The sequence below is a fragment of the Girardinichthys multiradiatus genome, chromosome 22 (assembly GCF_021462225.1).
Source record: "Girardinichthys multiradiatus isolate DD_20200921_A chromosome 22, DD_fGirMul_XY1, whole genome shotgun sequence".
In the NCBI taxonomy this organism is placed as follows: domain Eukaryota; kingdom Metazoa; phylum Chordata; class Actinopteri; order Cyprinodontiformes; family Goodeidae; genus Girardinichthys; species Girardinichthys multiradiatus.
This window is the reverse complement of record NC_061814.1, coordinates 45,223,233-45,248,410: the sequence shown is the minus strand read 5'-3', so window position 1 is coordinate 45,248,410 and position 25,178 is coordinate 45,223,233. Positions and strand designations below refer to the sequence as shown.

General features: G+C 45.5%; 3 protein-coding genes across 9 annotated transcripts in view; 2 read left to right on the top strand and 1 right to left on the bottom strand.

The window, feature by feature from the left end:
• Positions 1-6,891, top strand: part of ppp2r5d (protein phosphatase 2, regulatory subunit B', delta) — a 31,838-nt gene extending 24,947 nt beyond the window's left edge. Inside the window, exons 5-18 of one of the 3 annotated variants that reach the window (XR_007035984.1) lie at positions 1,374-1,484; positions 1,616-1,708; positions 1,780-1,910; positions 1,978-2,037; positions 3,170-3,278; positions 3,345-3,398; positions 3,474-3,644; positions 3,724-3,851; positions 4,198-4,299; positions 4,378-4,450; positions 4,587-4,634; positions 4,720-4,830; positions 4,924-5,114; positions 6,525-6,891. Coding sequence is in view for 1 of the 3 variants with exons in the window: in XM_047351339.1 (XP_047207295.1) it covers positions 1,374-1,484; positions 1,616-1,708; positions 1,780-1,910; positions 1,978-2,037; positions 3,170-3,278; positions 3,345-3,398; positions 3,474-3,644; positions 3,724-3,851; positions 4,198-4,299; positions 4,378-4,450; positions 4,587-4,634; positions 4,720-4,830; positions 4,924-5,061 (1,329 nt within the window). In the remaining 2 variants the exon portion in view is untranslated. Of the gene's footprint in view, positions 1-1,373; positions 1,485-1,615; positions 1,709-1,779; positions 1,911-1,977; positions 2,038-3,169; positions 3,279-3,344; positions 3,399-3,473; positions 3,645-3,723; positions 3,852-4,197; positions 4,300-4,377; positions 4,451-4,586; positions 4,635-4,719; positions 4,831-4,923 lie in introns of all 3 variants that reach the window. The other 2 variants (XR_007035983.1, XM_047351339.1) reach the window with 2 other exon arrangements.
• Positions 6,793-11,340, bottom strand: mea1 (male-enhanced antigen 1). 4 transcript variants are annotated; one of them, XM_047351343.1, is made up of 4 exons: positions 11,203-11,340; positions 9,260-9,620; positions 9,058-9,166; positions 6,793-7,501 (listed from the first exon to the last, which is right to left on the bottom strand). In XM_047351343.1, the coding sequence occupies exons 2-4, from the start codon at positions 9,581-9,583 to the stop codon at positions 7,320-7,322; spliced, it is 615 nt and encodes a 204-aa protein (XP_047207299.1). In that variant the 5' UTR covers positions 9,584-9,620; positions 11,203-11,340; the 3' UTR covers positions 6,793-7,319. The 4 variants fall into 4 exon arrangements, with proteins under 4 accessions (XP_047207299.1, XP_047207298.1, XP_047207300.1 ...); XM_047351342.1 differs by lacking the exon at positions 11,203-11,340 and adding an exon at positions 10,128-10,262; XM_047351344.1 differs by lacking the exon at positions 11,203-11,340 and adding an exon at positions 10,142-10,262.
• Positions 11,300-24,929, top strand: lrrc73 (leucine rich repeat containing 73). 2 transcript variants are annotated; one of them, XM_047351341.1, is made up of 7 exons: positions 11,300-11,435; positions 11,921-12,229; positions 12,313-12,473; positions 20,336-20,458; positions 20,533-20,633; positions 20,716-20,941; positions 24,631-24,929. In XM_047351341.1, exons 2-7 carry the CDS (start codon positions 11,958-11,960, stop codon positions 24,699-24,701), a joined length of 954 nt encoding a protein of 317 aa, XP_047207297.1. In that variant the 5' UTR covers positions 11,300-11,435; positions 11,921-11,957; the 3' UTR covers positions 24,702-24,929. The 2 variants fall into 2 exon arrangements, with proteins under 2 accessions (XP_047207297.1, XP_047207296.1); XM_047351340.1 differs by having other exon boundaries at positions 11,321-11,459.
• The last annotated feature ends 249 nt before the right edge of the window (positions 24,930-25,178 follow it).

Below are 25,178 nucleotides of genomic sequence, written 5' to 3'. Positions count from 1 at the left end.
AGGACATCTCCTACCGTTAACGTGGAGGACATCTCCTACCGTTAACGTGGAGGACATCTCCTACCGTTATCGTGGAGGACATCTCCTACCGTTAACGTGGAGGACATCTCCTATCGTTAACGTGGAGGACATCTCCTACCTTTAACGTGGAGGACATCTCCCATCTTTAACGTGGAGGACATCTCCTACCTTTAACGTGGAGGACATCTCCTACCTTTAACGTGGAGGACATCTCCTACCTTTAACGTGGAGGACATCTCCTACCGTTAACGTGGAGGACATCTCCTACCGTTAACGTGGAGGACATCTCCTACCTTTAACGTGGAGGACATCTCCTACCTTTAACGTGGAGGACATCTCCTACCTTTAACGTGGAGGACATCTCCCATCTTTAACGTGGAGGACATCTCCTACCTTTAACGTGGAGGACATCTCCTACCTTTAACGTGGAGGACATCTCCTACCTTTAACGTGGAGGACATCTCCTACCGTTAACGTGGAGGACATCTCCTACCGTTAACGTGGAGGACATCTCCTACCTTTAACGTGGAGGACATCTCCTACCGTTAACGTGGAGGACATCTCCTACCTTTAACGTGGAGGACATCTCCTACCTTTAACGTGGAGGACATCTCCTACCTTTAACGTGGAGGACATCTCCCATCTTTAACGTGGAGGACATCTCCTACCTTTAACGTGGAGGACATCTCCTACCTTTAACGTGGAGGACATCTCCTACCTTTAACGTGGAGGACATCTCCTACCGTTAACGTGGAGGACATCTCCTACCGTTAACGTGGAGGACATCTCCTACCTTTAACGTGGAGGACATCTCCTACCGTTATGGTGGAGGACATCTCCTACCTTTAACGTGGAGGACATCTCCTACCTTTAACGTGGAGGACATCTCCTACCTTTAACGTGGAGGACATCTCCTACCTTTAACGTGGAGGACATCTCCTACCTTTAACGTGGAGGACATCTCCTACCGTTATGGTGGAGGACATCTCCTACCTTTAACGTGGAGGACATCTCCTACCTTTAACGTGGAGGACATCTCCCATCTTTAACGTGGAGCTGCGTTGAGTTTGGGCTCCAGTCCAAACAGAAAGCAGCCGGCCAGCCTGGAAACTGAGCTCCTCCACATGCTCCTCACTGCTCTCTGAATCAAAGGGTCTCTTCGTCGTTTTCTCTGTACCAAGCTTAGTTGTAGCGCTACTTTTAGCACAAGAAAGACACATTTTTGCCACCATCTACTTATTTAGAAAACTCCGCCCCCTTTGCGTCGGCTCTGCTGGGGATGAAGAGCTCAGCACCATTGGTGGCGTTTTCAGGAACCATCCTTTAGTAACTGATGTTTTGTTTTGCTGCAGTTTTCTATAAACATCTTCCGGACTCTTCCTCCATCCTCGAACCCAACCGGAGCAGAGTTCGACCCAGAAGAAGATGAGCCTACGCTGGAGGCAGCCTGGCCTCACCTGCAGGTAAGTCAAAATGTTCCCAATTTCTTCAGCTCGTCTTACATACAGTATTCTAAGTAATGAAGGTGCTGGTGAACTAATCCACAGCAGAACCACAATCAGAACCAGACCGGATCTAACCTGTGTTTTCACAGCTGGTGTATGAGTTCTTCCTTCGCTTCCTTGAGTCTCCGGACTTCCAGCCAAATATTGCCAAGAAATACATTGACCTGAAGTTTGTGCTGTTGGTAAGATGCCACCTGTGTGAGTGTGACTTCAGGTGAGCCAGGTGAGACACTGACTGGTTCCTGCCTTGCAGCTGCTGGAGCTGTTTGACAGTGAGGATCCCAGAGAGAGGGACTTCCTGAAGACCATCCTCCACCGGATCTACGGCAAGTTCCTCGGCCTGCGTGCCTATATCCGTCGGCAGATCAACAACATCTTCTACAGGTGAGTTTTGCTCTGATTTGAGCCCAGTGTTCCCAGTTACTGTCTCACTGGTGTGCTCATTCTGCAGGTTTATATATGAAACAGAGCATCACAACGGCATCGCTGAGCTGCTGGAGATCCTGGGCAGGTAACACACACACACACAATTTGTCCTGGTAGTGGTGAAATATTTTAACTCACCCCTTAATGCCTTCAGATGAGGTGTAAGGTGACATTAAGAATGGTATGCAGCCGCCCTCTGACCTGACCTGTGTCCTGAACTATCTCTGTGAACACCTTCTCGTTTCTCCTCGCCCCATTGAGCTGACCACACTCATCAGTGAACAGCAGTCTGTTCTCGTCACGTCTCGGCCGGCTCAGGTACCAAAAAAGCAAGAACCAGGCCGGAAAAGAGAGTAATGGAAACAGTTGGGCCCAGTGGGGTGGAGTCGGCCCAAGTAGAGCCCAGTGACAAGGGGCAAAAATAGATTACCTGAAGGTGAACTCTTCACGGATAAGACTCAACGAGGTTCTTCTTCACTAAGTCTGTGGTTAAGGAACGTTAGTAGCTTCTTCCCTTTATGAGCAAAGATCAGACCAGACCAGGAACCATGACCCTAACTGGGAATGAAGCATGAGACTGGTAAACATCCTGACCTGGAGTTAAAGACTGGATTTCATCTTCCTGGTTATTCTGCTGAGTGGTATTATAGGTTCTGCAGGGAGTCGAACCCAAAGTAACCATCCTTGGATTAACTCGGAACCGTCTGTTTAAACTCCAACTTCAGCTGATTGGTGGTTTTATGTTTTTCATCTGGAAAGTGACCTCAGCTTCAGAGAGACAGAAGACTGGGACAAACTTCTCCAGGAAATAACCGTGATGGGAAACAAAATAGTTTAGTTAGAAGTGGATGTAGCGGTAAATTCTGGGTATGGAAATGAAACGAAGCTACCGATGACTCTAAACACTGACAGACCGCTAACTAGAACCATGAAGAAACAGAATGATGCAGTAAGTGAAAGTAAGGCTCTGCTGACACAACGCTTTCTGCTAAAAACGTTTAGTTGTGTTTCTACTGTTCGTCTGCACGACAATGGCACACCGTTGCTCTGAAAACGGTCCCAATTTGAGAACGGGTTCTGGAGTGTAACGGTTGGAAAAAGTTCTGGTCTCGCTAGTAGAAATGTTCTTTTTCGTTTCCACTAGTGGCGTGGTGGGGAAATTAGTATCTTTGTCTGAAATGGGATGCGGCCGCTCTGACCTCTGTCTCCTGTTGCAGCATCATCAACGGCTTCGCTCTGCCTCTGAAAGAAGAACACAAGATGTTTTTAATCCGAGTTCTGCTGCCGCTTCATAAAGTCAAGTCTCTGAGCGTGTACCACCCTCAGGTCAGTGACCCACCTGTGCTGTGTTTGTGTTGTACTGCTCTGCCTGACTCTGGTTCTGTTCTTCAGCTGGCCTACTGTGTGGTTCAGTTTCTGGAGAAAGACAGCAGCCTAACGGAGCCGGTGAGTATCCTGTAGCAGAAACCTGGAAGTACCTGAACTCAGGTGTTTTTGCATGCTGACCTCTGACCCATGCAGGTGATCATGGGTCTGCTGAAGTTCTGGCCCAAGACCCACAGTCCAAAGGAGGTGATGTTCCTAAACGAGCTGGAGGAGATTCTGGACGTCATCGAGCCATCTGAGTTTGTGAAGGTGCAGGAGCCGCTCTTTAGACAGCTGGCCAAGTGTGTGTCCAGCCCGCACTTCCAGGTAACAGTACCAGAACCAGAGCTGCTAATGATAACAGGTTCTAGGTGTGATGCTGATGGAGGTGCTGATACGGTTCCAGGTGGCTGAGAGAGCTCTGTACTACTGGAACAACGAGTATATCATGAGTCTGATCAGCGACAACGCCGCCAAGATCCTCCCCATCATGTTCCCCGCCCTCTACAGGAACTCCAAGAGCCACTGGAACAAGTACACACACACACAGTCACACACACCTGAGTGTTTGTTTCTTTGAAACTTTCCCTCAAACCATCTGATCCAGAAAACAGTCCTGCTTTTCATCCTGAATCCAGACCTTCTGGTGAACTGGTCTGGATCAGCAGCTCTACAGGAGTTCTGAAGGTCTATGAAACAGAACATTTCCAGTAAATAACTTCTGGATCTTGTGAAGGAAAATGTGACGAACTGAAGGCAGAATCAGGTGTTTGAAGCAGACCTGTAGAAACCCAAACAGAACCTTCAGAGATGAACTGAAACATTCTTTAACTCCTCCCACATGATCTGAGCAGGTCTTCTCTCTTCTCCTCCTCCTCAGGACCATCCATGGCCTGATCTACAACGCTCTGAAGCTCTTCATGGAGATGAACCAGAAGCTTTTTGATGACTGCACGCAACAGTACAAGGCTGAGAAACAGAAGTAGGTTCTATAGAGAGCAGAGATGTTGGACCCTAATCACTCCAACACGCTCTGATGTGTTTCTGCTTCCTGATGCAGAGAGAAATACAAGCTGAAGGAACGAGAGGAGGTCTGGCTGAAGATCGAGGAGCTGGCCCGACAGAACCCACAGGTATTCAGCTGACAGGGTCCAGAAGAACACAGCAGGTTCTGTTCTCTATTATTAGTTGGATCAATGGTGCAACATGAAAAAGGAACCTCTCAGGATCTGGACCTGATGGTCTCTGTTTATCCTTGTTTACTGTCAGAGTAATAAGCTCCACCCCCTCCGACCTGGACTCCACCCACAGGAAGAGGTGAGTAGTAGCTGTGACGTGTGTGTGTGTGTGTGTGTGTGTGTGTGTGTGTGAGAGAGATTCTCTCTGACTCGTCATGTCCTAGTTCCTGATGTACAGCGACGGCGGTCTGGCCGTGTACTCCATGGAGATGGAGACTCCAACAACAGAGGACATCCAGCTGCTGAAGAAGACCGTGGAGACAGAAGCCTCGCAGGTACAGATACCTGCAGGGTGTCACCTGCTAGCCACCATGGTGGACCGAGTGCTCGTTAACAGCTGTTCCTCTGGTTCCTCTTTTGGTCTGCAGGGTCTGAAGGATCTGAAGAAGGACAAGGTCTTAATGAGGAGGAAGTCTGAGCTGCCGCAAGACGTCTACACCATCAAAGCTTTGGAGGCTCATAAGAGGGCCGAGGAGTACCTGACAGCCAACCACGAGGCTCTCTGACCAGGGGAAGGCAGTTCCTATCTGAGCCTTGCTCCACCTGTCTCAGCAGGAAGGAAGGTATCACTGCGGTGGAGAGTCAAACAGGGGTGAAGCTGATGCTGCGTTCAACAGCAAAAATACTCAGCTCCGCCCCCTGGTGGCCCATAACAAGTAGGACACTGTAGAAGCTCTGCCTGTTTGTCCACGTGTCTCAACGCTCCACTGTGATTGGACATCAGCCTCATGCCACACCCACCCCCAACAACGTCTCTCCCTGATGGTGCTGCATCTGGACACCGGTTTACAAGTCAGTGTTAAGCACCTGAATGCATCATCGGCTGCAGTTTTCCACAGCAGGAGCCTAAAGATCCATCCTATGCCACCTCATGAGCTGCACTGGCTCCTCCCCCTTTACAACCTGCACTGACTCCGCCTCTTGCTGACCTGCAACATCTGGTCTCGGTCAGTTTCAGACCTGCTGTTCCTGCAGCAGAACGGGCTGAATGTTAGCTGAGTCCTATATCTTCATCCCTCTGGAAGGTTTCAGGTTAACTGATCTGATCAGAACCAGAACAGTAAATACACGTGATCTAAACAGAGAGACCATCATAAGGACGACTGTTTAAACCACTTGTTGAACCTGAAATTTAATTCTAGTTATTGAAAGCAAACGTTTTTTCAAGTTGTGTTCATGTTTTGGGAAGTATTAATCTTCTGTTCCGTCGCCCTGAAAACATTCCACGGATTTGCCTTCAAGAGGGCATTGAGGGTGGGAGGTCTGCACCAGATCTGTGGAACGTTTAGGCTCTTGCTGTGGAAAACTGATGCGTTCTGCTGCACCTGAACGCAGCACAGACAAGTGTCCCCAGCATCTTTAACTTCACTCAACCAATCAGCTGCCAGTTTGATCTGCAGAGTCGCAGCTTCTGATGAACTGATGGCAAGGAGACATAGTGAATGTAGACGTCCAATCAGAGAAGGTCAGGATGAGGAGGCCTGGTTTGTCATTGCTATGACAGGAAGTCCTATTTCCGTTTAAGGTCATGAACTCTGTCTCTCCATAACTGTTCGTTTTCAGACTTCTGATGATCCACAACATCTTTCAGGATTTACTTTTGGATAACGATGAATCAGTTTAAACATAAAGATTTTAAACCCAAACATGAGGATCAGCATCCCAGTTTTCCTACAGAAACATTTAAAGGTTTCTAAGCTGTTACATCTCATCTGGCGACCTTCTGGTTCTGCTGAGCAAATGTCCAGTCACCGAAGTGATTTTCCCTTAGCAGCATTAAAGTGCCCATTTATAGATGGAAACAGAAGGGACGCACCAGAAAGGATCTGGAATGTCTGAATGTGCCGAAGTTCCTACAGATGGCGCTGTTTCACAGAAACAAACTCAGACATGTTGCTGGTGTTGGGGTTTACTAGTCGTCCAAATTAACGAGACCAAGTCTTAAATATTTTTCTTTTTTCTCTCTTAGGTGGGGGGAGCTTAGTCAGGTGACCACGCCCCCAAGAGAAAGCCACGCCCACAACTTGTTTTTTTGTTGGTTTTTTTTTCACTGCTGCAGCTACTGAGCAGGGATGTCCTTTAGTGATTATTCCATTGGCTGTGTCGAGCTCCGCCTCCACCATCCACTTACCGTTGGACAGAACAACCCCAGATGTTCTGGGTCTGGTAACCATCCCGGTCCGAGCGGTCGCTCCGTGCACTTGTGTCGTGACGCTACAACATGACACTGCTTCCTGTCATCTTACAGATGTTTAATTTGAGCATCACATGGTCAGAGCTGATTTTGAACAGATGTTCATGTATGTACAGAAGAAATAAAGCAAGTCTCGCCCACATGTTGAACCAGCTTCCTGTTTCTACACACAGAGGAATTAACATTTGCACTGATTTAAATACAGAAACAGGACAGACAGGAAGAAGGAGCTTGATCCAAACTGTTCTTGAACAACAGACTGTTCCTTCAGAGGAAGAGGTTTGGTCAGAAACTAACTGTAAATACATCAATTAATAATTAATCTCACATCCTGTTTTTATTTTTGAGTCATAATGTGGTCCAAATCACTGTTCAGAATCAAGAGCAGCTGTGGGTCCAGAATGTAGGCTGAGACCCAGGTGTGGGCCCACTGCAGTCTGTTCATGTTGCATTCAGGGCCAGTCATGACAGAATGTTTAAGCTAACATGGTGTGTTCAGGTTCTGCAGGCATGGAAGGGCTCATTTCTAAGGTCACGGTGCATTCAGGGACAGAGGTATCTGTGGGGCTTTCAGAGTCCTGGGACATTGCTCCGGCGCAGCATCCTGAGCCCAGCAGAACTCTGTCGTTCCTGCAACGTGTGCTGGACCATGTCCTTCCATTGGTCGTCGGAGATCTCCTGAGCCCACGGCGGGACACCTAGAGACGGCAGCGCCACAGCGGCCATCGTCCTTTTCACCAGCTCCACGTGGTCTGCAGAGAAACAGGAAGTGATGTCAGCATGTTTATCAGCAGTTTAGCTGCTCCTGAACCCAGTGCTTTTGTTTGATGCTTGATGAACCTCATTTGGAAGGAAATGAGTAGCAGAAAAACTTCCTCTCTGCTAATTTCAAACAGCCTCTTCTACTGACTCAGGTTTGGTGTCGTTTTTAGATAAGACAGAAGTGTGAAGAAACAAAACATTGTTCAATTCAATTTAGTTTATTTATATAGCGCCAATTCACAACACACGTCGTCTAAAGGCTCTTCTCAAAGGATCTGAATGGTGTAGGGTTGTTGGGGAGGTTAGAATAAACTACTGAGTGTTAAGAGTTCGGACATTTTAGAACGGGCTATGTGTAGGGGTATTAAGTAAAATAAACTGATAAGGTTTGTCCATCTAGAGCCCACTGATGGTCATTGTTATACTAAAAACCACAAGGATTGGGATACCTCTCTCTGTCAGACTGATTATAACCATTGGAAAAGAGAAGGGGTCATACAGGTAGCAGAAATGGGGGGTGTGTTTGGACCTCAACCATAACTGAGCCGGTTTAGGCTAAACCTGACTCTCCCTTACTCCAACCAACAGGGAGGGAAGAAGGCAGAGGTTGAATTGTCCATTGAAGAAGTTAATTGCCTCAGTACTGAGTGGTAGAACCGTACACAACCTTAACAGCACAGCACCTCCTCATGCTGGGACAGCATCATATTCCTCACAGGTCAGCCAATGTGGTTGTGTCACTCTGGCAGGAAAGGCACATCAAAGCTGATCCCACAGGTGTTCAGTGGGGTGGAGCTCAAGACGTTCCAGGACTCCACTCCTAAATTCTTGGGGTAGTTTCTGATCAACTCTGCTCTGTGGGAGCAGATTGAGTTCAGTCTCTAACAGTAGAGATTTCCTCTGGTATCTCTCTAAGGTCAGAATGTCTGCAAGGATGACGAGCCATGCTTATTCCAACGAGGGAGATGCTGGCCCATACCATCTCACTACGTTCACCAGAAGCAGTTTGACATCAGTAGAGGATCTGGTGAGTTTTTCATAGGAGCCACCACCATACTTAACTCTGCTGCTCAGCCCATACAAGGACTTAGGTGCCAACGAATGAGGCACTTAAAACATTCTTACAACAAAGACGTAATTGACCAAACACAAATGTCCTTTCACTTCTCAGGTTGTTTGACCTAACAGTGTGCTGTGAAGGAACAGTAGTGGGTCCTAAACAAGTCTGATCTGAAGTCTGTTTTCTCTAGAACCAACTCAGCGCCGTAGCTTTAACAGCTCAGTCTGGCTTCTCTCACTGCTTCAGTCTGAACTGATTTTGAACACATTCCAATGTGAATCAAAAGTATGGCTCCTAACAGTCATTGCATCTTAACAGAGTCTCTATTAAGAACTGATTTGGACCCTTAGCAGATTTCCACACTTTCAGATTTGAACAGATTCATGAATCATTCTAAAATGCTCCTGATTAGCATTCCTTCACTCCTTAGAACATTGTCCTCTGAATGGAGTTCAAAGACCACTGGAGGACAGCAGGTCATCTCACCTGCATCCATGGGGATGGATGCTCTGCTCCTCTGGGCCGCTGCACCCTCCTGGTCCTCCTCTTCATCACTGTCTGGAGGTGGAGCTTCAGGGAGATGCAGACCCATCACCTGCAGGGACAGGAAGGTGATACATGCTTTTGCCAGGTTATCACTGAAAACGGGTTGGAATGAATTGGTCACCTGTTGCTGGGCAGATCTCACCTCTATCCTGTGTTGCACCTGCTGCAGCTGCTGAGAGTGGGAGACCTCCCCCATGTCCTCCTCTTCAGGCTGCTCGCTGCTGTACAAGCCATCAGGATCCTGGTTCAGAGGCTGATAATAATACTCTCCATTGCTCGCCTCCTCCCCCTCTTCCTCCTCCTCTTCGTCCAGCTCTAAATCTCCCCCATCCTCCCCCACATCCCCGTCCCACACCGCCCCAGCAGGTAATACAGCTCCATCCACTGAACGCTTGTCCTCCCCCAGTTCGTCTTCGGAGCTCGGAAAGACTCTCTCTGGTCCCATTGCTGAGCTACACACTTCCATCCACGGGACACAGCTTTGAGGGACAGTTTAGGACCAGCTGAGGGACAGAGAGGAGACATCAGAGACAAGCTGAGAGACAGAGAGAGAAATCTAGAATGTCCGACATGTTTTCCTTGTTTCAGGGTCACTGATCAGTAACGATCTGTCCAACATTTAACTGATGGACTTTTGGAACATTTCAAAAACGTACTTCCAGTTTTGTAACAGAACTACAATATCATTGATCGTGTTACTAAAGTACTACAACACGTCGCACAACCGGAGTATGTAGTTGTACAATCAAAAGCTGCATCCTAACAGCGTTCAACCGTTAGCTCCGGTTCTGTGTCAGCTTCTCGGTTCTGCCTCCAGCAAAATCACCGGAACTAACGGTGTGAAACGCAGGTACCTGATGACAAAAACATTATGGAGAATACCTGGAGCTAACGCCTAAAGCAGCTAGCTGCCGACTGGTTCCAGCTCCGTGGTAAAGCTTTCATCGATTTATTAATGAGTTGTCAGTTAACTAGTTGGTTATATAAGCTGGTTGGTTGGTTTCTCCTACCTGGCAGCACTAACCTCCACGAGGAACTGTCTTTCTCTCTATATGTTTCAGATGAAGTTAGCTGTTAGCTCCTGCTGCTAGCTGCAGCTGTTGCTCAAACACTTCCGGATACGTCACGCGTCGCAGCGAAAGTTTCTGTAAAGAATTTTGTATTTGTTTCGGATTTTTGATCTATAAAATAAAACCTAATCCTATTTAAAATGTAAAGTTTACTTTCAATTCATCTGGATTCTAAAATAAAGATCCATATTAACAAAAAGGTTTTTATTACAAACAACATGCAGTGACATCATCAAGTACGCGCCGTCCTTACGTCCTCAGGCCGAGCACACAGATCTATATCCTATAAACACCATCTTAATTCTGGGGAAATTCTTCATCCACAAAGCTTAAACCCTTAAAACCCAACCTAAGGTATAGGTGTTTCACAACAGTGTTCGGTCATATCTTAGTGCTCTTAGTAGAAAACATATTAAAATGTCCCCAATCTTTTTTTCTCTCATTGAAAAATATGATTTAAAATCATAGCCCTTTATTCTTTAATTGCATTCTTTTTTGCCCTTTAACCTCACGCTTTTATACTGTGCCTTTTTGTTTGTAAACGTACCTTTTTGGTCTATTTATATATTTGCTTAATAAAAAAGGAACCTGCGTACTCGGGTTTTGAGGAATTATTGGTTTCCATGACGACGAAACTCGTCGAGGATTATAATTGGGTTCAACAGGAAGTAACGTCACAAAACATCCTCTATTGTTTAAGAGGAGTTACTCTGATGAAGATTTGAACAAGATAAGTTTCGTAAAAGTTAAAACATACTGTATGAGGCTCAGTGCAAAATGTATTTAAAATATTCACAAAGTAAACATTGAAAACTGAAAACAATAAAAAATATGAATAAAGCTTCACAGCAAAACCAGTAAATGTGTAACCCTTTTTCTAATACATATATATATATATATATTATAGTTTATAGTATAATTTACTATATGCCTCTCAGTCAGTCCATGTTTTTTGCTCAGAGTGAGCCCTCCTCATTCCCCTGCTCTCTCTCTTGCTCGTAGTAACGTCGCTCACCTGCAGAAACACACCGGACCGGAACTCGGGGACTGCCTCTGACCGACAAACAGACCTGCTGTCCGGCTACAGGACCCACAGCCTCCTTCTTTCCGTGGATCAACAAAAACTCAATAATCACACACCATCGGCTCTGATGCTCGCAGTCTTGTTGGACCCGAATCTGCTCATGGCCTTCGGCGCGGTACCGTGGAACGATGACATCACCGCGTGACAGTCTCCACTCGCTGCGCGTGAGCTGATCGATCACACATCAGGTTAATTGATTGACACTGGAGAGCCAATCAGACATGATCAGTCAGTTACATTATGTCTCTTCATCAGTTCATCCTGATCTCTGATTGGCTCTGCTCTGTTTGCAGATCTTCTTCATTGGTCTCTCAGTTTGAGTTTAAAAGACTTTATTGATCTGCTGCAGCTTTATCAATAGATTTATTATGCATTCCCGCCTGCTGTAGGTTCTGATCAGATGATTCATATTCACTGATTAGTTTCTGATAAAATAATTAAATATTTAAAGAGAATCACTCCTGAACTGGATCTGAACCAGCTGTTTAAAACCAGTCTGACATGAGAATCTAATGATTTTTGGTGCCTTGTCAGCATATAGCATGGTGGACCCGTGGTCTGGATTTGATGGTTCGGACTCATCAGAAGCTGGGAACAGAAACAAAAAACAGCTGACAGAAGGTCTCGTTCGGTCTCTTGTTTCTTCCAGCTGGCCCAGTCCTCCTAGTGGTCCCAGTGGAGTCCAGATGCTGCCAGCCTCCATCCAGATAACTGGGGAGCTGCTGTCCGCGGCTGAGGTCCAGGACATCTGTGAGAGCCTGAAGGAGGACGGCGTCCGGCTGCTGTCTGTCCGCGGCTGCCAGCTCTCTGACCGCGATTTCGGCCGCTTCTGCCGCAGCGTCGCCGAGTCGCGCTCGTTGGCCCAACTCAACCTGAACCTGGGCGTGGTCTCCAGCATCAGCCGGACGCGCCACCTGGCCGACGCCCTGAAGACCAACCGCTCCCTGCAGACGCTGTTGTGAGTATTTTGACCCATGATTGGCTGAGCGAACAGCCGGCTTATGTGATTGGTTCATGACGTTTTGCTCCTGCCCCTTGTAGCCTCCACGGTTCCCCGCTGCTGGACGCCGGACTGGTGGCCCTAAACCCGGCCCTGTCCACCCACCCGTCCCTAGTATGTCTGGATCTGGGAGACTGCATGCTGGGAGAGGAGGCGCTGGCTCTGATTTGCGGGATGCTGCCGCCGGATGGAGCCAAATCAGGTAGGAAAGGATAGAAGATCGGATTCCCCTGTGGTCAGTGAATGCAGCATCAGCTTCCTATTCAATTCAATTCAGCTTTATTTCTATAGCACCAATTCACAACACATGTCGTCTCAAGGTTCTTCACAACAGTCAGGTTCATACATTCCAATTAATCGTAATCATTGAACAGTTCAGTCAGATTCAGTTATTTATTCAAATTGGATAAAAAGTTTTTCTATCTAAGGAAACCCAGCAGATTGCATCCAGTCAGTGACTTGCAGCATTCACTCCTCCTGGATGAGCATGTAGAGACAGTGGACAGTCACTGGTGTTGACTTTGCAGCAATCCCTCATACTGAGCATGCATGTAGCGACAGTGGAGAGGAAAAACTCCCTTTTAACAGGAAGAAACCTCCAGCAGAACCAGAACCAGGCTCAGTGTGAGCGGCCATCTGCCACGACCGACTGGAGGTTAGAGAGAACAGAGCAGAGACACAAAGAGAACAAAGAAGCACTGATCCAGGAGTACTTTCTATGGGAAGGAAAAGTAAATGTTAATGGATGTAGCTCCTTTAGTCGTTTCATCTAGAAAGAAAGAACAGATAAACTCTGAGCCAGTTTTCAAGGTTAGAGTCTGAAAGAGAGAACATAGAGTTAGTTACAGTAGAAGCTCAGTCAGTAGCCATGTCTAGGAGAGAGAAAGGGTTAAACACTGAAAGACAGGGCCATGTGGATCATCTATAGAAGGTGAGCATTAAGTTGTTGCCAGCAGAAGCTTGGACGATTCCCCTCTCCAGAAAGGTGTCACAGGTAGACACAGAGTCAGGCCAGGTGTAGCTTCTAGGAAGAGAAAAGAGAGAACAAAGTTAAAAGCTGAAATAACAGCAAATAATGCAAAATTGGAGAGTAGTGTGAGAATGTAGCGAAGACTGAAAGTGGTCATTATGTCCTCCAGCAGACTAAGCCTATAGCAGCATAACTACACAGATAGTTCAGGATAAACTAAGCCACTCTAACTATAAGCTTTATCAAAAAGGAAAGTTTTAAGCCTAGCCTTAAAAGTAGACAGGGTGTCTGCCTCACGGACTAAAACTGGGAGCTGGTTCCACAGGAGAGGAGCCTGATAACTAAAGGATCTGCCTCCCATTCTACTTCTAGAGACTCTAGGAACCACCAGTAAACCTGCAGTCTGAGAACAAAGTGCTCTGTTAGGAACATATGGACCAATCAGATCTCTGATGTATGATGGAGCTAGATCATTAAGGGCTTTATATGTGAGGAGGAGAATTTTAAATTCTATTCTGGATTTAATAGGGAGCCAATGAAGGGAAGCTAAAATAGGAGAAATATGATCTCTCTTTTTAATTTTCATCAGAACTCTTGCTGCAGCATTTTGAATCAGCTGAAGGCTTTTAACTGCATTTTGTGGACATCCTGATAGTAAAGAATTACAATAGTCCAGCCTTGAAGTAACAAATGCATGGACTAGTTTTTCAGCGTCACTCCTGGACAGGATATTTTTAATTTTGGCAATATTCTGGAGGTGAAAGAATGAAATCCTAGAAACCTGTTTAATATGAGATTTAAATGACATGTCCTAGTCAAAGTTAACACCAAGGTTTTTTACTTTATTACTGGAGGTCAATTTAATGCCATCCAGGTTAAGTGATTGACTAAGCAGTTTCTTTTTTAAAGACTCCGGTCCAAAGACGACAACTTCTGTCTTGTCTGAATTTAGAAACAGAACATTTTAAGTCATCCAAGTTTTTATATTTTCAAGACATGCTTGTAGTCTATCTAACTGGTTGGGCTCATCAGGATTTATGGATAAGTAAAGCTGAGTATCATCAGCGTAACAGTGAACATTTATCTCATGCTGCCTGATAATTTGACCTATTGGAAGCATATATATAGTAAAGAGAATTGGCCCAAGTACTGAACCCTGTGATACTCCACAATTAACCCTGGAGTTTAAAGATGATTTATCATTTACATGAACAAACTGGAATCTGTCAGACAGATAAGATTTAAACCAGCCTAGCGCTGTTCCCCTGATCCCTACAGCATATTCCAGCCTTTCTAAGAGAATATTATGGTCGACTGGATCAAATGCAGCACTGAGATCTAACAGAACCAGAACAGACACAAGTCCATTATCTGAGGCCATAAGAATATCATTAGTGACTTTCAGCAGAGCTGTTTCAGTGCTATAATGAGCTCTGAAACCTGACTGAAACTCTTCAAACAGGTCATTGCTGTATAAATGTTCACACATTTGATTAGCAACTATTTTCTCAAGAACTTTAGATAAGAATGGAAGATTGGATATAGGTCTTTAATTTTTTCTTACAGGTGGCTGATTCACTTGGTGAAACCAAATATAATTAGACATCATAATTAGACAGGATTTACTCTGATCAGTTACCTGCAAATGATCAGAGATCTCATATAGTCTGCCAGAACTGTAATAAGATAATGAGACACTTTGGTAACTTGGGTTACCAGCAGGTAACCTGCTCAGCTCCTGGTGCCCTCTGACTCTGGCTCATTAGAAATATTAATCTCAGAATATTCACTTCTCATTCATCCATTATTCATCTGTTAGTTACCTGTTATCCATCCTCTATTAACTTACTATTGACCAAATATTCACCTGTTTTTTTCACTCATTTTAACCTGTTATTCACCCTTTGGTCTGTTATCTGTTATTTAACCATTGTTTACCTCTTATTTACCTGTTATTTGGGTAAATAATTGAGAGCTGCAACTAATGGTTATTTTGCTAATCGATTAATCTGTCGACTATTTTCTCGATTAATCGATTAATTATCGGATACTGAAAGGTGCTTCATAGAATCAGAATCAGCTTTATTGCCAAGTTCATACATACAAACAAGGAATCTGACTCCGGTACACTTTGCTCTTTGGTTTTGTTTTTGCATTACAGAATATACATATTTACAATGTACAATATACACATATCTAATAAAGATAGGGCTGCACGGTGGTGCAGTTGGTAGCACTGTTGCCTTGCAGCAAGAAGGTCCTGGGTTCGATTCCCAGCCTGGGGTCTTTCTGCATGGAGTTTGCATGTTCTCCCCGTGCATGCGTGGGTTCTCACCGGGTACTCCGGCTTCCTCCCACAGTCCAAAGACATGCCTGTTAGGTTAATTGGTCTCTAAATTGCCCTTAGGTGTATGAATGAGTGTGTGTGTGGTAGTTTGTGTGTTGCCCTGCGATGGACTGGTGACCTGTCCAGGGTGTACCCCGCCTCTCGCCCATAGACTGCTGGAGATAGGCACCAGCTCCCCCGTGACCCACTATGGAATAAGTGGTAGAAAATGACTGACTGACTGATAATAAAAATAAAAAGGTACATTTGCAACATCTGTATGATGTTGTTTTGTACTCTATTAAATGTTCATCAGAGAAACAGCCTGGAGGAAGAAACTGTCTCTATGGCGGCTGGTTTTAGTAAACAGTGCTCTGTAGCGCCACCTGAAGGTAAAACTCTGAACAGTTTATGTGCAGGGTGTGTGGGGTCTGCAGAGATTTTAGCAGCTCTTTTCTTGACCCTTGACCTGTATAAGTCCTGGATGGAGGGAAGGTCAGCTCTGATTATTCTCTCTGCAGTCCTGATTATTCGTTGCAGTCTGGACCTGTCCTGTTTTGTGGATGATCCAAACCACACTGAGATGGATGAAGACACGACAGACTGAATGATGGCAGTGGAGAAGATGACCAGCAGCTCCTGTGGAAGGTTGAACTTCTTGAGTTGCCTCAGGAAGTACAGTCTCTGCTGGGCCTTCTTCTGAACAGTGTCTATGTGTGAAGACCATCTCAGGTCCTCAGAGATGGTGGTTCCTAAGAACCTGAAGTGGTCCACAGCCGATACAGTGTTGTTGAGGATGGTGAGGGGGGTGTATGGGGTTGGTGTTCTCCTAAAGTCCACCACCATTTCCACAGTCTTGAGTGGGTTCAGTTCCAGGTGGTTCTGATAACACCAGTGTACCAGCCGATCCACCTGCTGTCTGTATGCAGACTCATCACCGTCCTGGATCAGTCCAATAACAGTGGTGTCGTCTGCAAACTTAAGGAGTTTCACGGACGAGTCCGATGAGGTGCAGTCATTTGTGTACAGAGAGAAGAGGAGTGGGGATAGAACACACCCCTGGGGGGCACCAGTACTTATTGATCTGGATCAGGAGAAGATGCTCCCCAGTCTCACCTGCTGCTGTCGGTCCATCAGGAAGCTGGTGATCCACTGACAGGTGGAGGCTGGGACGTTGAGCTGGGTGAGCTTCTGGTGGAGGATGTCTGGTATGATGGTGTTGAAGGCCGAGCTGAAGTCTACAAACAGGATCCTGGCGTACGTCCCTGGACGGTCGAGGTGTTGCAGGATGAAGTGTAGACCTAAGTTAACAGCATCATCTGCCGACCTGTTTGCTCAGTAAGCAAACTGCAGGAGGTCCAGCAGGGGGCCTGTGATGTCTTTCAGGTGCTTCAACACCAGCCGCTCAAAGGATTTCATGACCACAGACGTCAGGGCTACAGGCCTGTAGTCATTTAATCCTAGGATGGTGAGTTTCTTGGGAACCGGGATGATGGTGGATTGTTTGAGGCAGGAGGGGACCTCACATTTCTCCAGTGACTTGTTGAAGATCCTTGTGAAGATCAGAGCGAGTTGATTTGCACAGGCTTTCAGACATGATGGGGAGATGTTATCAGGTCCTCCAGCTTTCTTTGTTTTCATGCGCTGAAAGAGCCTGTTTACATCTTCCTCAGAGATCTTTAGTGCAGGTAGAGGATCTGAAGGTAGGGGGTTGGTTGTTTTACGGGTCAAATTTGTTCCTGAATGGGATGTAGAGGAGATGATTTGAGGTGTGAATGGCTTCTTGTCATGTCTGCAGTAGAAGCCATTCAGACGGTTGGCCAGGAGACGACTCTGTTCAGGATGGGTGGAGGGGCTCCTATAGGCAGTCAGGTTTCTCAGACCAGTCCATACAGCTGAAGTGTCACCAGTAGAAAGGTTGTTCTTCAGCTTCTCACTGTAGCTTCTCTTAGCTGCTTGATCTCCTTTATTAGTGTGTTCCTGGCCTGCCTGTACCGCGCCCAATCTCCACTGCTGGGAGCTTCTTCCTTTTCCCTGCACAGATTCCTGAGGTGTGGAGTAAACCATGGCTTGTTGTTCCCAAAGGTGCAGAAGGTCTTGGTCTGCACACACATGTCCTCACAGAAACTGATGTATGGGTTAGGGTTAGGGTTTTTTCCAGCACTTTTACGTCTCTGCACCAACCTTCATTTATATAAAAGCAGATTCTGCCTCCTCTCTTCTTCCCCGATAGCTCCACGCTGTGATCCGCTCTGAGCAGCTGGAAGTCCGGCATCAGCAGTGTGCGGTCCAGGATGTTTTCACTCAGCCATGTCTCGGTGAAGCAGAGAACCGCTGATCCGTGGAGGTCGTGTGTTTTTACCGGTGAGAAGAAGCAGCTCGTCCATCTTGTTGTTTAGAGAGCGGACATTTGCCAGGTGGATTGAAGGCAGTGGTGTTTGTAGTCCTCTTTGGCGGAGCTTTACCAGCACGCTTTCCCCTTCGACGCTTTCTGCGCAGTATCCCATATAGAGCCGCAGCTCCGCTTGCCAGGAGCTCAGTGAACCTCGGATCAATGAAAGATGGTGAAAAAATCCCAAGAGAGGACTCTCTGATGTTGAGAAGTTCCTCTGCTGAATGAGACCACAGGATTGTGGCTCGAAAAACATAAAAACACACAAAAACAAAGAGAGCGAAGCTCCGAGGCCGCCATCATTGGCACCATCTTGGTATATAGAAGGTTTTTTACAGAATCTGAAACAGATAAGGCTAACACTTACAGAAAAAGGTTTTTCATCTTGAATGAAAAATGTTTATATTTTTTATAAAATGTTTGCCTAATTACTGCTCTGAGTGGGTTGTTCTTTCAGCAAATGACGTTTCAGAGTCTGTTTATTCCACTTGACAATTATATGATCACTAAATGAGTGGATGATTATTTTCACAATCTATTGATCATGATTAATCCGATAAATTGTTTCAGCCCTGAAAACATTCGGTGATCCCCTGATCACCAGCTTCCTGACTGACCTGCAGCAGGTGAGGCTGGGGAGCATCATCTCCCATCAGCGGCGGCACTCCCCAGAGGTTTGTTCTATCCCCACTCCTCTTCTCCCTTTACACTAATGACTGCACCTCAGCAGAGCCATCAGTGAAAGTCCTGAAGGTTGCAGATGACACCACTGTTACTGTTCTAATCCAGAACAGTGATGAGTCCGCATACAGACAGGAGGAGGATCAACTGGTACACTGGTGGAGTCAGAACCACCTCCAGCTCAACCCACTAAAGCCAGTGGAGATGACAGCAGACGTCTGGAGAACACCTTCCAACACTTCCTCCCCTCACTGTCCTCATCAACACTGTGTCTGCTGTGGACCAATTCCAGTTCCTAGTAATCATCCTTTCACTGGACCTGAGATGGTCTTCACACATAGACACTGTTTGAAAGAAGGTCCAGCAGAGACTGTACTTCCTGAGGCAACTCAAGAAGTTCAACCTTCCACAGGAGCTGCTGGTCATCTTCTCCACTGCCATCATTCAATCTGTCCTGTCTTCATCCATCTCAGTGTGGTTTGGATCATCCACCAAACAGGACAGGTCCAGACTGCAACGAATAATCAGGACTGCAGAGAGAATAATCAGAGCTGACCTTCCCTCCATCCAGGACTTATACAGGTCAAGGGTCAAGAAAAGAGCTGCTAACATCTCTGCAGACCCCACACACCCTGCACATAAACTGTTCAGAGTTTTACCTTCAGGTGGCGCTACAGAGCACTGTTTACTAAAACCAGCCGCCACAGAGACAGTTTCTTCCCCCAGACTGTTTCTCTGATGGACACCTAACAGTCAGAGTTCCAGATTCATACTAGGCATATTTGCACTCTGTTCTATACATATTTACAAGAAAGAAAAATACTTTTTTATTTTCCCTTTTTTATATACTCGTACTCGTCGTCTTCCACTTATCCGGGACCGGGTCGCGGGGACAGCAGACTCAACAGAGACGCCCAGACGTCCCTCTCCCCAGACACCTCCTCCAGCTCCTCCAGGGGGAGCCCAAGGCGTTCCCAGACCAGCCGAGAGACATAGTCCCTCCAGCGTGTCCTGGGCCTCCTCCCGGTGGGACGTGCCTGGAACACCTCCCGAGGAAGGCATCCAGGAGGCATCCGGTATAGATGCCCGAGCCACCTCAACTGGCTCCTCTCGATGTGGAGGAGCAGCAGTTCTACTCCGAGCTCTTCACCCTATCTCTAAGGGAGTGCCCGGCCACCCTACGGAGGAAGCTCATTTCAGCCGCTTGTATCCGTGATCTCGTTCTTTCAGTCATGACCCAAAGTTCATGGCCATAGGTGAAGGTAGGAACGTAGACCGACCAGTAAATTGAGACCTTTGCTTTTCGGCTCAGCTCTCTCTTCACCACAACGGACCGGCACAGAGCCCCCATTACTGTGGCAGCCGCACCGATCCGTCTGTCGATCTCCCGCTTCATTCTTCCCTCACTCGTGAACAAAAGGGAGGCTTTTTTATAAATTTATATTTAAAATGTCTTCATTGAGAGAAAAGTGGCATCAAAGTCAAGTTCCTTGTTTGTGTCCACTAGCAAGGCAGATAAAGCTGATTCTGGTTCTGCTTCTCCTCTTATTCACCTTTCATGTTCCCACTGTTCACCATTTATACACACTCTATTGACGTGTACAAGTAACCAGTTATGTTATTTAGCTGTTATTAACCTGTTATCAACTGCAATCTCATGTTGTTCACTGTTAGTTTGCATCTGTGTGGCTGCAGGTCTAAGGGAGCTGACTCTGAGTGCTAATCCCCGGATCAGCTCCAAAGGCTGGGCTCGTTTTGCCATCGCTGTGGCTCACAGCTCGCAACTCCGAGTGCTGAACCTGGACTACAACCCACTGGGTGAGCCAATACCTGAAAAACAGTTCACAACCTGTTCATGGTTCTGGGTCTGATGGTCCTGGTTCTGTCTACAGGAGATCAGATTGCAGCAATGCTGGCAGTTGCTGTGGCATCTAGCAGAACCCTGGAGGTCCTGGACCTGGAAGGAACTGGACTTACCAACCAGTCTGCACAGGTCCCGCAATTACAGCGCTCCTTTGTGCTTTTTATCATCATCATCAGTTTCAGTTTTGTAAGCAGGGTTTCTGTGTGTGTAGGTGTTCCTGGACATGGTGGAGAACTACCCAACTAGCTTACGGGTTCTGGTTCTGGCTGAGAATGACATTAGTCCTGAGCTGCAACAACAGATCAGTGACCTGCTGTCTGAAGGAGAGGAAGAAGACAACAGGGAGGTCCCACCTCCGCTGGGAGGCCACGCCCCCAGCAGTGCTCTCCAGCCAATCAGAGAGAAGCACCAGCCCCTCACCTGGGTCCCCCACAGCAGTAAGGGCTGAACATTGTCCCCTTCCTCACCCACTGTGGTCCCCCAGAGAGTTCCAGAGCTCCCATTAACAGACCCCTTCAGACTAAAACCAGTGCAGGTTTAGTGAAACAGACTTCTTCCAGTTTAGAGACATGGTTCTGTTGGCTGTACAACATTTGGACCCAGTACAGATCTGGTCCTGTCCTCTGTGTGGTGTTTACTTGTCCTCTGTATCAGTAGGAACTTTGTGTTCTGTGTAATAATTGTGAAACTGGTTTTAATCTCTTCCCAGTTCTGGGAGAATAATCCTGTTTATAAAATTAATATTCAATTTGAATATATTTATATTCTTTCATCTTCTGTGGTTCTACTCAGGTGTGTGTTCTTAGGTTCTGATTCTGATTCAGTTCTTGCTGATTTTCCTACAGTAAAATATCAGGAACCAGTGATGTTACAGAACATCTTCACTGACTGAATTTTTAACATGTTAAAACGGATATACTGATAGGATTTAAATATATTTTAAATTTAAATAATAGGTAGAAGCTACTTTAATTGGCTAAGCTAGGCTAGTTAGCATTAGCATTGCTAATTCATTCGGTGTCTTTTCTCTTGGCTAGATCTGGATGTGGGCTAATATGCTGTGTTTAGTAGAAATATATGAGTAATTAACTTATTAGAGCAGTTAAATGTACTGATGTGATGTAAACACGTTTGACATTTCTATAAAAGGAAGAAGTGTCACAATTTGCATCAGCTAAGGCTAACTGAACAGCTAGTCAAATGCTCCAGATTTCAATGACTGAAGGTTGGGTGAAAGTGATGTTCTAATGGTTCTTCTGACTTCAGAAGGATTTCTCTAGTTTTTCTAAATGCATCACAGAAACTGTGGAGTGTTTTAGAAAAGGAGTCCTCAAAATCTGTTTCAGTCTGAGTCCGATTTCTTCACTGGAATAAACGTTTCTGTCAGCCTGAGATGTTCAGTGTTTATCTCCAGCAGCTTTAGGTGATCACCAAAGGGATCAGTGAAAGTGGTCTGGACCATAGAGTCAGAGACGGAGGCTGTGTCCTTTGGAGTGAGATTACGTCAGCGATGCAACGAAGGCTGTCCAAATTCTAAGGCTCCTACAAATTAAGCCTCCTGTAAAAATATTTTTAACATTATAAATGGCTGATTAATGAAGTAGAATACTCGTACGCGTCGTCTTCCGCTTTATCCAGGACCGGGTCGCGGGGGCAGCAGACTCAGCAAAGACGCCCAGACGTCCCTCTCTCCAGACACCTCCTCCAGCTCCTCCGTAGGGAGCCCAAGGCGTTCCCAGGCCAGCCGAGAGACATAGTCCCTCCAGCGTGTCCTGGGCCGTCCCCTGGGCCTCCTCCCGGTGGGACGTGCCTGGAACACCTCCCGAGGAAGGTGTCCAGGAGGCATCCGGTATAGATGCCCGAGCCACCTCAACTGGCTCCTCTCGATGTGGAGGAGCAGCGGCTCTACTCCGAACCCCTCACCCTATCTCTAAGGGAGGGAAATAGAATAAAATATAAATAATACAACAAGAAAACTAGCTTATAAACCATCAGGAATATATAAAGGTGCAAATAAAAACCATGTTCAGGTATTTACCCACGTGGACAAAATTGTTGGTACCCCTCGGTTAATGAAAGAAAAACCCACAAAGGTCACAGAAATAACTTGAATCTGACAAAGGTAATAATGAATAAAAATTCTATGAAAATGAACAAATGAAAGTCAGACATTGTTTTTAAAACATGTTTCAACAGAATTATTTAAAAAAATAAAGTCATGAAACAGGCCTGGACAAAAATGATGGTTCCCCTGAAAATAATGTGACCAAAGGGACGTGTTAAATCAAGGTGTCTTCATTCCTGTAATCAGTCAGTGGGTCTATATATAGGGCTACAGGTAGTCACTGTGCTGTTTGGTAACATGGTACCAGACTCAACATGGACCAGAGGAAGCCAAGGAAAGAGTCTCAGGAGATTAGAAAGAAAATTATAGACAAGCATGTTAAAGGTAAAGGTTATAAGATCATCTCCAAGCAGCTTCATGTTCCTGTGATTACAGTTACACATATTACTAAGAAATCTAAGATCCATGAGACTGTAAACCTCCCTGGACGTGGCTGCAGGAGAAACATTGATGACAAAACAAAGAGACGATAATACGAAGGGTAACAAAAGAGCCCAGAAAATCTTAAGAGGTTAAAGGTGAACTTCAAGCTCAAGGAACATCAGTGTCAGATCGTACCATCCGATGTTGTTTGAGGCAAAGTGGACTTAATGGGAGATGACGAAGGAGATCATTGTTGAAAACAAATCATAAAAAAGCCAGACTGGAATTTACCAAACTACATGTTGACAAGCAACAAAGCTTCTAGAAGAATGTCCTACAGACAGATGAGACAAAAATTAAACTAGTTGACAACATCAGCTCTATGTTCGCGGATGGAGAAATGAAGCATATGAAGAAAAGCACACTGTCCCTACTGTGAAACATGGAGGAGGTTCTGTTATGTTCTGGTGCTGTTTTGCTGCATCTGGTACAGGGTCTCTTGAATCTGTGCAGGTATAATGAAATCTCATGACTATCAAGGGATTCTAGAGAGAAATGTGCTGCCTAGTGTCAGAAAGTTTGGTCTCAGTCGCAGGTCATGGGTCTTTCAACAGGATAATGACCCAAAACAAACAGCTAAAAACACCAAGAATGACTAAGAGGAAAACATTGGAATATTCTGAAGTGACCTTCTATGACCCCTGACCTAAATCTTATTGAGCATTTTTGGAAGGAGCTGAAACATGCCGTCTGGAAAAGTCACCCTTCAAACCTGAGACACCTGGAGCAGTTTGCTCATGAGGAGTGGTCCAGAATACCTGCTGAGAGGTCCAGAAGTCTCATTGACACTTATAGGAATCGTCTGATTGCAGCGATTGCCTCAAAAGGTTGTGCAACAAAATATTAAGTTAAGGTACCATCATTGTTGTTCAGGCCTGTTTTAAGAGTTTATTTTTTAAATAATTTGGTTGAAGCATGTTTGAAAAGCAACGTCTGACTTTCATTTGTTCATTTTCATAGTTTTTATTCATTATTACCTTTGTCAGATTCAAGTTATTTCTGTGACCGTTGTGGGTTTTTCTTTCATTAACCGAGGGGTACCAACTATAATAATAATATTATTATTATTTGGTCCAGTTGTGTACGGTGGAGACAGCAGGATTAACCTACGGCTCCATCTTTACGGCTCCACAGCTCTGTGCTTCACTTATTGCTAGGCGACAGACGTTACGCTGAGGTAAGGGTGGGAACAGCCAGCCTTCGCGACCATCCGCCCTACATAGACCGATCCTTTGGTTGAACACAGCCAGACATCAGACGTGCACCTCCAGGCGCCATTTTGACTCATACTTGTGCAAACAACGCTTAATTCAACACATTTATGCCTGAAATCATAATCCTTTTAAATCCTGACTTCTCTGTAACTTTTGAAGTTATTGTAATGATCTTTGTAACAAATTTTGGGTGAAACATGTTCTTTAAGAAGATCCAATAAAAAAAGACTCCAGATCTTCCTCTGGTTTATTATCTTATGGGTTTGTTAACTGTTCCTTTAATAATAACCATTTCTTCCTGTTGGCTGGTCCCATGGATTCAGAAACATGCTTCTAAAGTCTAAATGTTCTTTGACCCCTACAGACTCCAGACCCACGATGGTCATGCTGACGTCAGATCTAGGTGAGACCTTATTGGCTGAGCATGAGATGTGACCCCTCCCACAAACACTCACTTCCTGTTTGAATATTGTCACTTTCTGAATTGAATGTTTGTTTCTCTGCACTTACCTTCACAAACTCTTCTTGGTCTGAGGTAGCACTTGGGAAATGGAGGGACTTTTAGAGACGTGTGCTGTTTCTGATGAATGTATCTTCAGGTGTGTTGATTTGTTCTGTTGTGATGATGTCACAATAAAAATCAGTTTACAGCTTTGTAAGTAAGCATGGCTCTGATTGGTTTTTTCTGCACTCCTGTACAGGTCCTTCTCAAAATATTAGCATATTGTGATAAAGTTCATTATTTTCTATAATGTAATGATGAAAATTTAACATTCATATATTTTAGATTCATTGCACACTAACTGAAATATTTCAGGTCTTTTATTGTCTTAATACGGATGATTTTGGCATACAGCTCATGAAAACCCAAAATTCCTATCTCACAAAATTAGCATATTTCATCCAACCAAT

Coding starts and splice junctions, on each gene's coding strand:
- mea1 (XM_047351343.1), bottom strand. CDS start 9,583: ATGGAAGTGTGTAGCTCAGCAATGGGACCAGAGAGAGTCTTTCCGAGC. Junction 9,167..9,259: donor AGGTGCAACACAGGATAGAG/GTGAGATCTGCC, acceptor CTGTCCCTGCAG/GTGATGGGTCTGCATCTCCC. Junction 7,502..9,057: donor ATCCATCCCCATGGATGCAG/GTGAGATGACCT, acceptor GTTTCTCTGCAG/ACCACGTGGAGCTGGTGAAA.
- lrrc73 (XM_047351341.1), top strand. CDS start 11,958: ATGCTGCCAGCCTCCATCCAGATAACTGGGGAGCTGCTGTCCGCGGCT. Junction 20,634..20,715: donor TTACCAACCAGTCTGCACAG/GTCCCGCAATTA, acceptor CTGTGTGTGTAG/GTGTTCCTGGACATGGTGGA. Junction 20,942..24,630: donor CACCTGGGTCCCCCACAGCA/GTAAGGGCTGAA, acceptor TGACCCCTACAG/ACTCCAGACCCACGATGGTC.